Source organism: Myotis brandtii, unplaced genomic scaffold (assembly GCF_000412655.1).
Source record: "Myotis brandtii unplaced genomic scaffold, ASM41265v1 scaffold125, whole genome shotgun sequence".
NCBI lineage: Eukaryota > Metazoa > Chordata > Mammalia > Chiroptera > Vespertilionidae > Myotis > Myotis brandtii.
This window is the reverse complement of record NW_005354385.1, coordinates 12,712,992-12,724,600: the sequence shown is the minus strand read 5'-3', so window position 1 is coordinate 12,724,600 and position 11,609 is coordinate 12,712,992. Positions and strand designations below refer to the sequence as shown.

Genomic DNA, 11,609 nt, shown 5'->3' with positions numbered 1-11,609 from the left:
TATCTTTCAGCAGTTTTTCAGTGGGCTCCATGAACTAAACAGTGTAAAGAATCAATGGTAAAAAGAAAAGAAAAATAATAGAACATAGATTATTATTCCCATTTTATAGTTAGGGGAAAAATGAGGACTAGTCATTGACAGCAGCTGATTGGCTGCTTGAAAAAGAAAATTGGGTTAGATGTCATAGCTCCCTAACCCCATAATGCTATATTAGATTATCAAGACCACTGAAGCATATTTAAAAAATGGGAGCATCTGTCCCAAATTGGGGTCTCTTTGGAGCTGCTCGCCTCCCCATGATTTATTCAGTGAAGGCCTTGTACCCGTGTTGGAGTGGGCCTTTCTCCACTAAACCACCATATGCTTATACAATTGGATTTGAGAAATTGGCATCCGCAAGAAACCACCAATACCCCGACGGGGAAAGGCTGCAGTCCAGATAACTGAAATGTTAACAAGGCAGAAGCACTTAACTTTGATCTGCCTTAGGTGGCAAAGGAAACCAGAGAAAACAAGTATCGGGGCTCTGCTATCAAGGTAATTCCTAATACGTTCTTCCCCCATGACTCTCCCCTCGTATCCTCTCTATAGAACCTCTGAAGTTAACAGCAGGGGATAAGACACAGGAGGGTTTTGTTGTTAAGAATTACAGACTGAAACGTATTCTAAAAACTACATAGTCTCAGGGAAGCTCTGGGCATCAAGAAATGGACTGTTTTTGCTTTTGTTTTTGTTTTTTGTTTTTTTTCTCTGGAACGGCAGACTGCTTTCTTTTCTGCCACGAAACCTGACTCTCACATCTTATTTCTCAATCCAAGAGGGTCTGCTGTGTGGATGCCCTAGTGACTGTCGATGTCATGATCTAGTTGCTGAAGTTTCATTTTCTAAATCTGAATTTCAGATTTTTATTTTCCACACTAGCTAGAAATTGTTGACCACCAAACAAGATTTCTAAAACCTAGCAAATGTCCTGGGATCCAAGAGGGATTGAATTTGATTATTCTTTTTAAATAAGCACATACTTTATGGGTTAGTTTCTAATAAGATGTGCTGGAATTAATTCTCATTCATCTGTATTTCTGAAGCATCTAGTTCATACTTTGATGATAGTACTTTTCACTATTGATTGGAGTTCTTTACTTGTTTATCTCCCTTGCTTTAGACAGTAAATTTCTTGAGGGTGGGGCCCATGTCTTATCACCTTTTTTCTTTTTGGTGCCTGATACTCACACACCTCAGTAAAGGAATTTTGTTTTAAATAATCATTTCATCCTATTCAGAGTGACCAGTTTGCCAAGAACTCTAACTGCCTTAATAATCTTTTTAATCATTGATAGTATTGTTTCCTTAATTTCCTTCTGTCGATTTTAACATGATTAAAAGAGTTCTAGAGAAATAGGTAGCATTCCAATGGAAATCAATGTTTCTTTCAAAATCCTCCCTTTTCCAGGTGCAAAGTCCTTCTTGGATGCAACCTCAACCATATATCCTACAGCACCCTGTAAGTTGTCATCATCATGTCTTTGTGCTTTGAAGGTAAACCATGTACATGTTAAAACCATTCTCTGGGAAATTTTAAGCATGTAATATGTGAATGTATAAGCTCATTATAAAACTCTCATCACCTTTGTCTTAAAACAAGTTGGTAGTTAACAATACGTTAAATTTGCAGTCTGTCAGAACTTAGAATATATCATATTGGAGAATGGGTACCATTTTCTTCCTCCTACCAGTTCTGTAGGAGATCATTAAATTGAGTTTTTTACTTTTTAAATTGTTTAAATTGTAAGAGTTTTTTTAATTGCTAATTTTTAGCAGCACTTGCGATGAAACCCTCATTTTTAACATTCTATTTAATTGCAAGTATACAGTGTCAAAATTAATCTAGAGATTTTTATTGGAGTTTCTTAGCCTCTCCACAGAAACTATAAATACAAAAGTAGTAACACCTTCTTTGGTAAATAAATGGGATTTCTTAGTGACATGATCATTTGTTGCACTTATGTATACAATATATTTCTTTTAGTTGAGGAAGTTATCCTTCACTTTATTAGTATATTTTAATGTTTTTTTCAAAAATACATAAAATCTAGGTTGTTGAATTAAAACATGGGTTTAAAAAGTTGAAAAAAAATAGCCATAGCCAGTATGGCTCAGTTGATTGGGCGTCATCCCATGCACTGAAAAGTCACAGGTTCAATTCCCGGTCAGGGCACATGCCAGAGTTGTGGGTTCAGTCCCTGGCTGGGTCACGTGCAAGAGCCAGCCAGGTTGATGTTCTGCTTTCACATTGATGTTTATCTCTCTCTCTTTCTCCTTTCCTCTTTCTCTAAAAATGAATAAAATAAAAAAATGTAATGAAAAAATTTTTAAAAGAAAGAAATGTCTTTTTTAACGTTGAAAAAATAAAGGTGGAGAACAAAATCACACACAATAAAGGCTAAGAATGCCCAACTCGGCCCTACATGCTTGCCATGAGAAGGCCACACCTTTGACCCTAAGCTTTCTAATAACTAACGCAAAATAGGAATCTTTTTTAAAAATATGTTTTTATTGATTTCAGAGAGAAGAAGGGAGAGGGGGAGAGGGATAGAAACATCGATGAGAGAGAATCATTGATTGGCTGCCTCCTGCAGGCTCCCTACTGGGGATCAAGCCCTCAACCCAGACATGTGCCCTGACCGGGATTTGAGCCATGATCTCCTGGTTCATGGGTTAGTGCTCAACCCTTGAGCCACACCAGCCAGGCACACAATGGGGTCTTGATAAGCAGTACAGCTCACGGCACTCATAAGATAAAAACAGATCAGTTGGTTGGGAAGAGCACAGTCTTCTTGGCCTTAAGATGAGACAGGAATTTCTTTCCTGACACCTAGAGAGGACACTATGTAATGTAAGATCATGTGTATGAAACAGCAGTCCAGGGGTAAGTTCTGAATAGAAAGTTGCTGAGATGACTCTGAAGAAGCAAATAAAACTTGGTCAGTTAATAACACAGGAGAAAAGCTCTGTGCTATTGTGTCTACATACACACATATGTTTTTATATGCACACATGCATCCACATACATACATGCCAACTCATGTATGCACATTTACACCCCCACATATACAAACGCTCATGGCAGCCCATGTCCCTGGTCCTTTGTGCTGTCCTATTGTAAAGTGCTGGAAATGAACTCACTTTTCATTTGGGGGCTCCCTGCTATAATAGTTCCTACAGATGAATGGGAAAAATGAGCAGGAAACTCCTTCAGCATATTCTGGGCTTCTGAGTCATTTCTATGTTACACTCACTCTGAGGATGCACATTAAACCTTTAAAAAGAAAAAAAAAATTAAATATATTTTTATTGAATTCAGAGAGAAAGAGAGAGAGAGAGAAACATCAATGATAAGAGAATATCATTGATCGGCTGCCTCCTGCACACTCCAGACTGGGGGTCAAGCCTGCAACCCGGGGCATGTGCCCTGACCAGGAATTGAACCGTGACCCTCCTGGTTCATAATTTTTTTATGAAATGTATTAACAACAAACTATTTCTGACACATCTATATTTTCTTGGCAACTTTTAGAGCCAAAGCTGCACATAGCTCAGTTGAACATCTTTAAGGAGAACGTAGTGTACAAAAGGTTCCTGTCTGAGGATTCATTTCCTTTCCCACCAGATCTGGACTGCCTGCAGCCAGAATTAAAGTGCCTGCACATTGATCTTGGCCCACAGTTGTGCATCTAATATCAATAAATAACTGTATTTAGGGGATATGCCCAGTATAGTGATGGCAAAACCTTAACATTAATTTTGTAGTGTTAGAATAATTGTATTCTCAGGCCATTGGATGATTGCAAAAGTGGGAGGAATTATATAATCCATAAGAATATTATATAGGATAAATTAGAGAAAATGTAAAAATTCAAAAATAGAATTAATTAAATTTTGGTTTATGCAATCAGTGTATCATTATGTAATCTTTGAAAATTGTGATAATGACAGTTATGCAGTAGTTTAGGTAAATATTTATAATGAAATGTTAAGTGAAAAGCAGAAACCCAGGGTATGTAATTGTTTATGTGCCTTCATTGCAATTCTGTAAAAACATGCCAAGTTTAGAATCTGGGCAGCAGTGGGAGCCTGACGGTGCTCACAGTGATGTGGGGGAGAGAGAGTGGGTGACTGGTGTTTTTCCCACCTCTGCTCTCTGTTTTTTTTTTTAAATTATATTTTACTTTTAATGATCAGAATTTTAAAATATGAAGTCAAATAATCTGAAATTGGCTTACTCATTATATTTGAATCAGTTTCCCTGTCCTGGCCCCAAATTATAGTTGAAAGTGCTGGGAAACACTGAGTGAATGAAGAATGTGATCTTGATCTTGATCTTGAATCCAATGACCTTCTATATAAAACTTTTTTTAATAAAACACGGTATTTATAATATTCAATATAGCATATTATTTTGTGGCCACATAAACCATCAACTGCCATGTATTTTAAAAAATAATTAAGCCTTTTGTAACCCAGCAAGCCAAAAATAGTTTGAATTTTCTGGTACAGCTCCTCCTGCTGGACTAGCTTTGCTTCACAGTTAAGTGAAGGTAAAGGGAGAGGTGGTTAATACAGGGATTTCCATAAAGTGAGTGCTCCTTAAAAAGTCTCAGGAAATACACTTTAGAAGAGTTTAAGGAGGTAATTTATGCCATTTGCAAATTTGAGGGGAGGTTATTTTTGTTTCACATTCCTCAACAAACAGGCATTTCCTTTGAAAAAAAGTGATTACAGAATTGTAACTCCCTCCCTCTTGTCTTAACATGTATCTTGCATGGCTCTTGTCTCCAACTTCCCAGGGTGCCGTGTTAACTCCCTCAATGGAGCACACCATGTCACTACAGCCCGCATCTATGATCAACCCTCTGGCCCAGCAGATGAGTCATCTGTCACTAGGCAACACCGGAACAGTAGGTGGCAAATTAATATCATCTGTCTCGGCAAAGAGAAGAGTGTAAATTAATGCAGCCTGTGTCTTCCCTCTCAGTCACATGCTCTGTGATGTCAACAAAATGTCTGACCTCCTGACACCTCCTCTCCACACATACACATTGCCTTCCTCATAGTAAATACTCAGATATTTCTTGATTAATTGATGAACTAAAAGTTGGTCCCCTGAGTATCTCTTCTTTACCAGAATGTAGCACCCATACTTGACTTTACCCAGCCCCAATAATCAGTCCTGTTCATTCATTCTGGCAGACCTGGTCTCCTGAATCAAAAGATGAAGGTGATACATGGTGGCAAAGACAAGGGATTTCTCCTCACTTATTTTTTTTATGGAATTTGGGGACATTGAATCATGATCTATCTCTATGCTGAATTATTTCCCCAGAGTCCAGGAGACTTAATTGGGCACTGAAGTTGAGCTGATATCACACCCAATTAACTTCCAGGGTTGATATGGGCAATGTTTGGATAAAACAACCAAGAGCTTTTAAGTCAGACCATATCTATGGTGGCTTAAAAGAACAAAGGGTATTAGGGTGTTTTCCCCACTTACACTCAAAGCTAGCAGCGGCTTCTTGTGGAGGCTTATACGGGCCACTTACCTCCAATGAGGTTGGCTAGAAAGCTCTCCTGCCTTTGGAAACGGATGCCTGTCAGCAAGGGTCCACTTCGTATTCTGCAGTGACCTGTTAAAGATCTAGTAAGTCATTTACCCCTTGGGTCTCCACTTAGTGAGACAGTTCTGGATACTAGCTCAGGGGGCTTCTGGGAAATAATGAGGCCCTTTGAGAAGAGAGCTTTTAAAATAGCACATTAATGATGTTCATTGAGGATTATAAAACCTTAATGATCTTCACCCATGTGCTTCTTTGTTAGGAAATTCCAAGAAAGGTGGGATTTTTACTTTGACAAATTCAAAAAGTAGAAAGCATTCGCTTTGCCTTTCATATGATATAGTGATGTTAGTATACTAATTAAATTTTGAGCACATTTACATTTCTTCTTTGAGACTTCCAAATACTTGTCATCCCACCTCAAAATTCCCCAAGTGTTCAGAATTTTGCATGGCTTGTCCTGGCCCATCTTGACCATACTCTTCTTTTCAGTACATGCCTGCAACATCAGCTATGCAAGGAGCCTATTTGCCACAGTACACACACGTGCAGACGACGGCAGTTCCTGTTGAGGTTGGTACAGACCATTCTGGCAATGAATAGTTTCAGAAATGGGTAAATTAGATGAAATTCAAAGGAAAATCGATCAAGTCACACATTTGCATAAAGATTTCAGTTTAGAGGGAGGATATACCTAGAGTTATTTTTAACTATGAATCGTCATTCTCTGCATTCAAATTAGCGTAGTGACATCCAGGCCACACCTCCAAGACTCCCAAGAACATTTTCTAAGCTTGTAACACATTTCATTTCCCTTTCAAGGCTCTATCTTGTCTCCTATAAAATGGTGCTTACAGGCAAATTAAGGTAAAGCTGAGTCAGTAATCCTAGTACCAAAGATTACTAGTATATCAATCATAATAATTGCAAAATCAGTTATAATTGAGATATTTGAAAAAAAGCTGATGCTTCAAAACTTTTAGAGGGATGAGGAACAAACCATACCTGTTTTCATAGAGGCTGTTTGTATAGCTAAATAACTCCTTGTTCTTGTTATGGAAGATACTAATACAATATTGACATGAAATAAGTCTGACATTTAAATTAAGATTTGAATTAAGCTTGGACAAAAATAGCGTTTTCCAGCAAAGTACCCTTAAACTTCCAAGGAAATTCATCAACTCAATCAATTCCACCTTCCAAGCAGATCCCATAGGTTCTAATTCCAGAAGCAGCCCTAGGACTGTGGCTGAATATGGAGGATGGAGGGAGTGAGGGGGATGATTGTTTTGTTTGCAGCTGGTCGATTTAAATTTGTGCAATTACTGACAATCGTAGTTACCAAAACCCAAAATCTTTTATCTGCAATTCTGAAATACACAAAAAGCATTAAAACAAAAAATTCTCTTTGTAACTACTTTAGCAAATAACTTGACCCACAGCAATACCCAACCCAAACTGATGCAAGACACAGATCTTTTCTCCACTTACTGTGCATAGTTATGTCTTCCAGTGCAGACCTGTTAATGTGGTTGACTGTGAGGTACAGCCCTGGACCCCACTGTGTATATTCAGTGACGTGCTGCTTATGCATACCATATTTCAGATCCTAAAATCTGAAAACACTGAATTTCAAGTCACATCTGGCCCCAAGGGATAAGAGATTTGTTTGATAAGTTGTAGCTTGGTGTGAAAAGACAACTCATAAATGTGGGGTGGGAGGCTCTTTGGGTCCACCAGGTATTTGAACTTCTTAGGGAAATAATTCACCTTGAAAGTTCTACATGACCTTAAGAAAATCACTTTTTAAAAAAAATCACTTTAAAGAGTGCTTGTTTTGAAGATGCTGGACTCAGTCAGACCTGGCCAGCAGCGTTTGGATCTCATTTGCTCACATGTCTCATCTGTTCTGCTTTGTTGTAGGAGGCGAGTGGTCAGCAGCAGGTGGCTGTAGAGACGTCTAATGACCATTCTCCATATACCTTTCAACCCAATAAGTAACTGTGAGGTATGAGGGAGAGGTCTCCATCACTGTAGGGCTCAGGTCAGGAGAAAAATCTAATGGTTCTTTTATCAAAGTGGATGGAACTTAGGATAACTGAGATTTCCTCACACTGCTGTGATCATGGCTAAGGAATCCAATGTTATCAAAATGTTCAAAGCAGTGGTTTTTGTGGATTTGCAATTCAGTATTCTTTCCAAAAGGCGCTTATGTTGAAGCCGAATATATATTTACTCTCTCCCTTCTTAACTCTCCCCCAAAATGTGTAACATTAGAAAACAGCAGGCATCAGATTTGTCCTACAGCACATTTATTTTACATTGATCTTACTTTAATGTTCACAAGCTCAAGCATATGTAGCACAAGAGTTTGCATAATCTAGCATTGCAAGGTTAGCAGTATCTTGACTTAGGAGATTGAGAAGTTGCATTACCAGCTCTCACTTGGACCACAAATCTCAAACCTTTTTACTTTACCATGCAGATTGCAGTAAAATAACTGGACAGAACTTGGGTTTCTTGTTCTGGCGAAAGTATGTTGCAGGTCCCAGATTTCAAAGTTGGACCCGAAGCGTAGAAAGTGACCCTCAGTTCCAGAGTTTGCATTTATTGGCCTACTGCCAGGGATGAGCACAGCCTTTTCTAAACACCTTTATCTTTAAAACCAAAAAGAGATTACAAAGCTCTGTGGTGTAGTCTATCAAATGTACAAAAGCCTTTGTCTTTTATTTTTCTCTTTCAGATGTACAGAAGGGTGTTCTTACATGAAGAAGGGTGTGAAGGCTGAACAATCATGGATTTTTCTGATCAATTGTGCTTTAGGAAATTATTGACAGTTTTGCACAGGTTCTTGAAAACGTTATTTATAATGAAATCAACTAAAACTATTTTTGCTATAAGTTCTATAAGGTGCATAAAACCCTTAAATTCATCTAGTAGCTGTTCCCCTGAACAGGTTTATTTTAGTAAAAAAAAAAAAATACAAAAAAAAAAAAAACCCAAAAAAATTTTTATCAAATGTTACAATGCAAAAAAAAGGAAAAAAAAAAAAAAAGAAAAGAAAAAATGGAAAAAAAAGAAAAAGAAAACTTCAATTTTCTGGGTATGCACAAAGACCATGAAGACTTATCCAAGTGCATGACCGGATTTTTGTGGTTTTGTTCATTTTGTGTTTAATTTGTGTTTTTTCCCGCTGTATGAAATGGGCTTTCTGACGTTTCACTAGTCCGACTTCACCCACGGTGTTCTGTGCTTGCAGTGCGAGTGTTGCTGTAATTCAGTGTTGCCGTCTGTGTCTCTTTTCTTCGCTTTCCGTTTTTCTTTCAATGTAGTGTGAAGTGTCTTATCCTTTTCTATGAATTCCAATTTGCCTTAACTCTTTTGATGCTGTAGCTGTTTCAGTAAAAGTTAGTTCAAACTAATGATGTAGAATGCTTTGACCAAATGAGCTGGTCTATTATGCCTTGTAAAACAGCAGCATAGGGCTTTTAAAAGGTAGTCAATAAAAGTTGCTGAAATTTTGGCTTTTTTAAATATGTAGTAGGTGTTTTTAATGATTTTTCACATAATGTGTAAGGTAGTGAAATGCAAGAAGGGAAAAACGATTTGTGTGAAACACATTTTCTGACTGGGGAACTTTTAATAGGGTAAATTGTTTGTATGGCTGTATGCCAACAGTTTCCTCTGATAGTTTGACTGATTTAGGATATCTGCTGTATGATGCAATGTAAAGTCTTTTTTGCCTTTTTTCAGGAAAAAAAAACAAAAACCTAACTTGATGTTCTAGATTTAGTGTAGGTAGTGTTGGGACTGGGGGTGGGGGGTGGGGGAGGGGAGTCCCCGAATGTTTTGTCCTTCCTTTATACTAATGATAGTGCTTTAGAATGCGAATTAGGCCTGAGATCTGGCAAATAGAAAGATGTTGGTATTGCAACTAAATGGCAAAAGCTAAAAGTAAGGATTTATCTTCAAACATGAGCTGAGATATGGATAGAAGCAAAACGATTGGCTACTAGCTCTCTCTCTCTCTCTCCTCTCTCTATTACGTAAATTTGAGAAATAAAAATTACTTGGCACTTTTAAAGGTAACTTCACCAAAGACCGAAGAGCCAGTAACCAGTAGCTCCAACTTGTCTCAGCATCACATCTTCTGTGCTCTTTATTTTTGCCGGACCAGTTTGCGGTTAGGAGAATGTGCCTTTTTTGTACCTTTGCATTTAGGTTTTATAATTTTAATTGATGTATGGACACACACAAACAAAAAAGCATGAAGGAAGATTTGGATCCAAGCAGTGCCACACTTTACATCGTCACTACAAGTGTTAAGTGTAAAGAAAAACCAATTTTGAAACTATGAAATTCCTGATTCATAAATACACAGTTATTTCTACTTTAGTACATACAAGATGATTCACTGTTATTAAAGCTCTTTTATTAAGATAATTGCATACGTTTGAAAAGCAACGGTAAATTAAGTTGTCTTCCAAAACTGTGTACTTGTCTGGTCAACTGTGTGTGATCAGTTATCTACCTCAGAGTCTATTTTCTTTTGTGCTGGGACAGGTTGCTGGCCCTCCCTGTTTCCACAGACCAAATCCTCCTAGCTCAGGAGCTAGGGCTAAGCAGTTATTTCTTTCGAGTATTTTTTAGTTCTTAAATTTTATGCTTGTATTTGATTCTAGATGTCAGTGACATTTCATAGTTTCAAAAGTCCTTGCTGCTCTGAGAAGTGTAGATTCTATTGAAAATTACGTAGTCATAAGAGAAATGTGTTTTTGTTTTTGTTTTTGTTTCCTTTTTTAAAGTTGTGGTATTATTGGTTCTATGCTCCCTGGAATATTCCTGCTTTGTGAAAGTCCAGACTGAACGCAGTGCCCTCCGTGTACCTAGTACATTTATAAACCCGGGTCTCTCACTACTTGATATTTTTGCATTAGTTAAGACAGAAATTTGATAGTTCAGTTAGAGGGGAGGGCAAATCTGCTGCTAGAAATGTCTGAACTAAGTGCCATACTCGTCTGGGTAAGATTTGGGAAACATAACCTCTGTACATAAAAAAAAAAAAAAGTCAGTTAAACATCACATAGTAGACAGCCATTAAATTATAAAAAAAAATTAATTTATGAAGAAAGACCTTTTGTACAGATTGAAAAAAAAAGATTTTCATAGAGATATCTATATGATCAAGAGAGTTAATTTTTTATTTTGTTTTACTAGTGCCACAAACTTGCCAGTGGTAACTTATTTGTCCGGTTCAAGATAACTCTGTAGTTTTCTTTCCTAGGACTTGTTGTTAAACGCCAAAAGACATTTTTGAACTGTACATTTGATCAGATTGTTAGCTTTTTCTGTTTTATTTCTTTTGAGAACCTTTGAATAAAAAACATCTGAAATTTTCTTTTTCCTGTCAATTTTTTTTAAGTAGATTAAAAGTGTGTCAGAGTTTTAGATGACCTTCCTTGAGCTCAGTAGGTTGGTTTGAAAGTGAGTTGAAAATTATTTTAGATTCAATGTGTACTTGAAATATATTTTCTCCCAAAGAATTATAAAAACCTTCTCATGCCCCTCTTTGGGGTTATTTAAATCTGTGTCCAGGGACCAGAGACATTAACCATTAGCTCCCCACATTTCATCTCAGCAAAAGTGCACCTTTGGTCTTCTGTCCCTCCTCCTTCCTGCTGCCCTCTGACTATGGCACTGCTTGTCATTGCCCAGCAAGGAGGACAGAATAAAAACTGAGTCCCATCAAGCAAGCACCCAGGTAAGGATTTCAAGATGATTTTAAGACAATCTTTTCCTGCCTTGATGGCCGTGGGCCTCCTGAGTGACCTTGGCGGTTCCCAGTAGGAGGCTGTGGTGCAGCATTCATGGGGGAGAGAGAACTCGTTCCCATAACCCTTGTTTTATGGGAAGCACTTAATACAGGAAATTGATTCCTTCTACCCAAGGCAGATTAAGTGTTTTAGCAGAGCTGTGCAGTATTCATTTTCTCTGTCCTGG

At 37.7% G+C, this 11,609-nt stretch overlaps 1 protein-coding gene across 6 annotated transcripts in view; it reads left to right on the top strand.

Annotated features, from left to right (window-relative positions):
• Positions 1-11,007, top strand: part of RBMS1 (RNA binding motif, single stranded interacting protein 1) — a 222,449-nt gene extending 211,442 nt beyond the window's left edge. For 3 of the 6 annotated variants that reach the window (XM_014534114.1, XM_005859361.2, XM_014534113.1), the window contains exons 10-15: positions 490-537; positions 1,451-1,501; positions 4,845-4,955; positions 6,102-6,182; positions 7,533-7,617; positions 8,353-11,007. In XM_014534114.1, coding sequence (XP_014389600.1) covers positions 490-537; positions 1,451-1,501; positions 4,845-4,955; positions 6,102-6,182; positions 7,533-7,610 — 369 coding nt within the window. In that variant the 3' untranslated portion in view covers positions 7,611-7,617; positions 8,353-11,007. The remainder of the gene's footprint in view (positions 1-489; positions 538-1,450; positions 1,502-4,844; positions 4,956-6,101; positions 6,183-7,532; positions 7,618-8,352) is intronic. The other 3 variants (XM_005859359.2, XM_005859360.2, XM_014534115.1) reach the window with 2 other exon arrangements.
• The last annotated feature ends 602 nt before the right edge of the window (positions 11,008-11,609 follow it).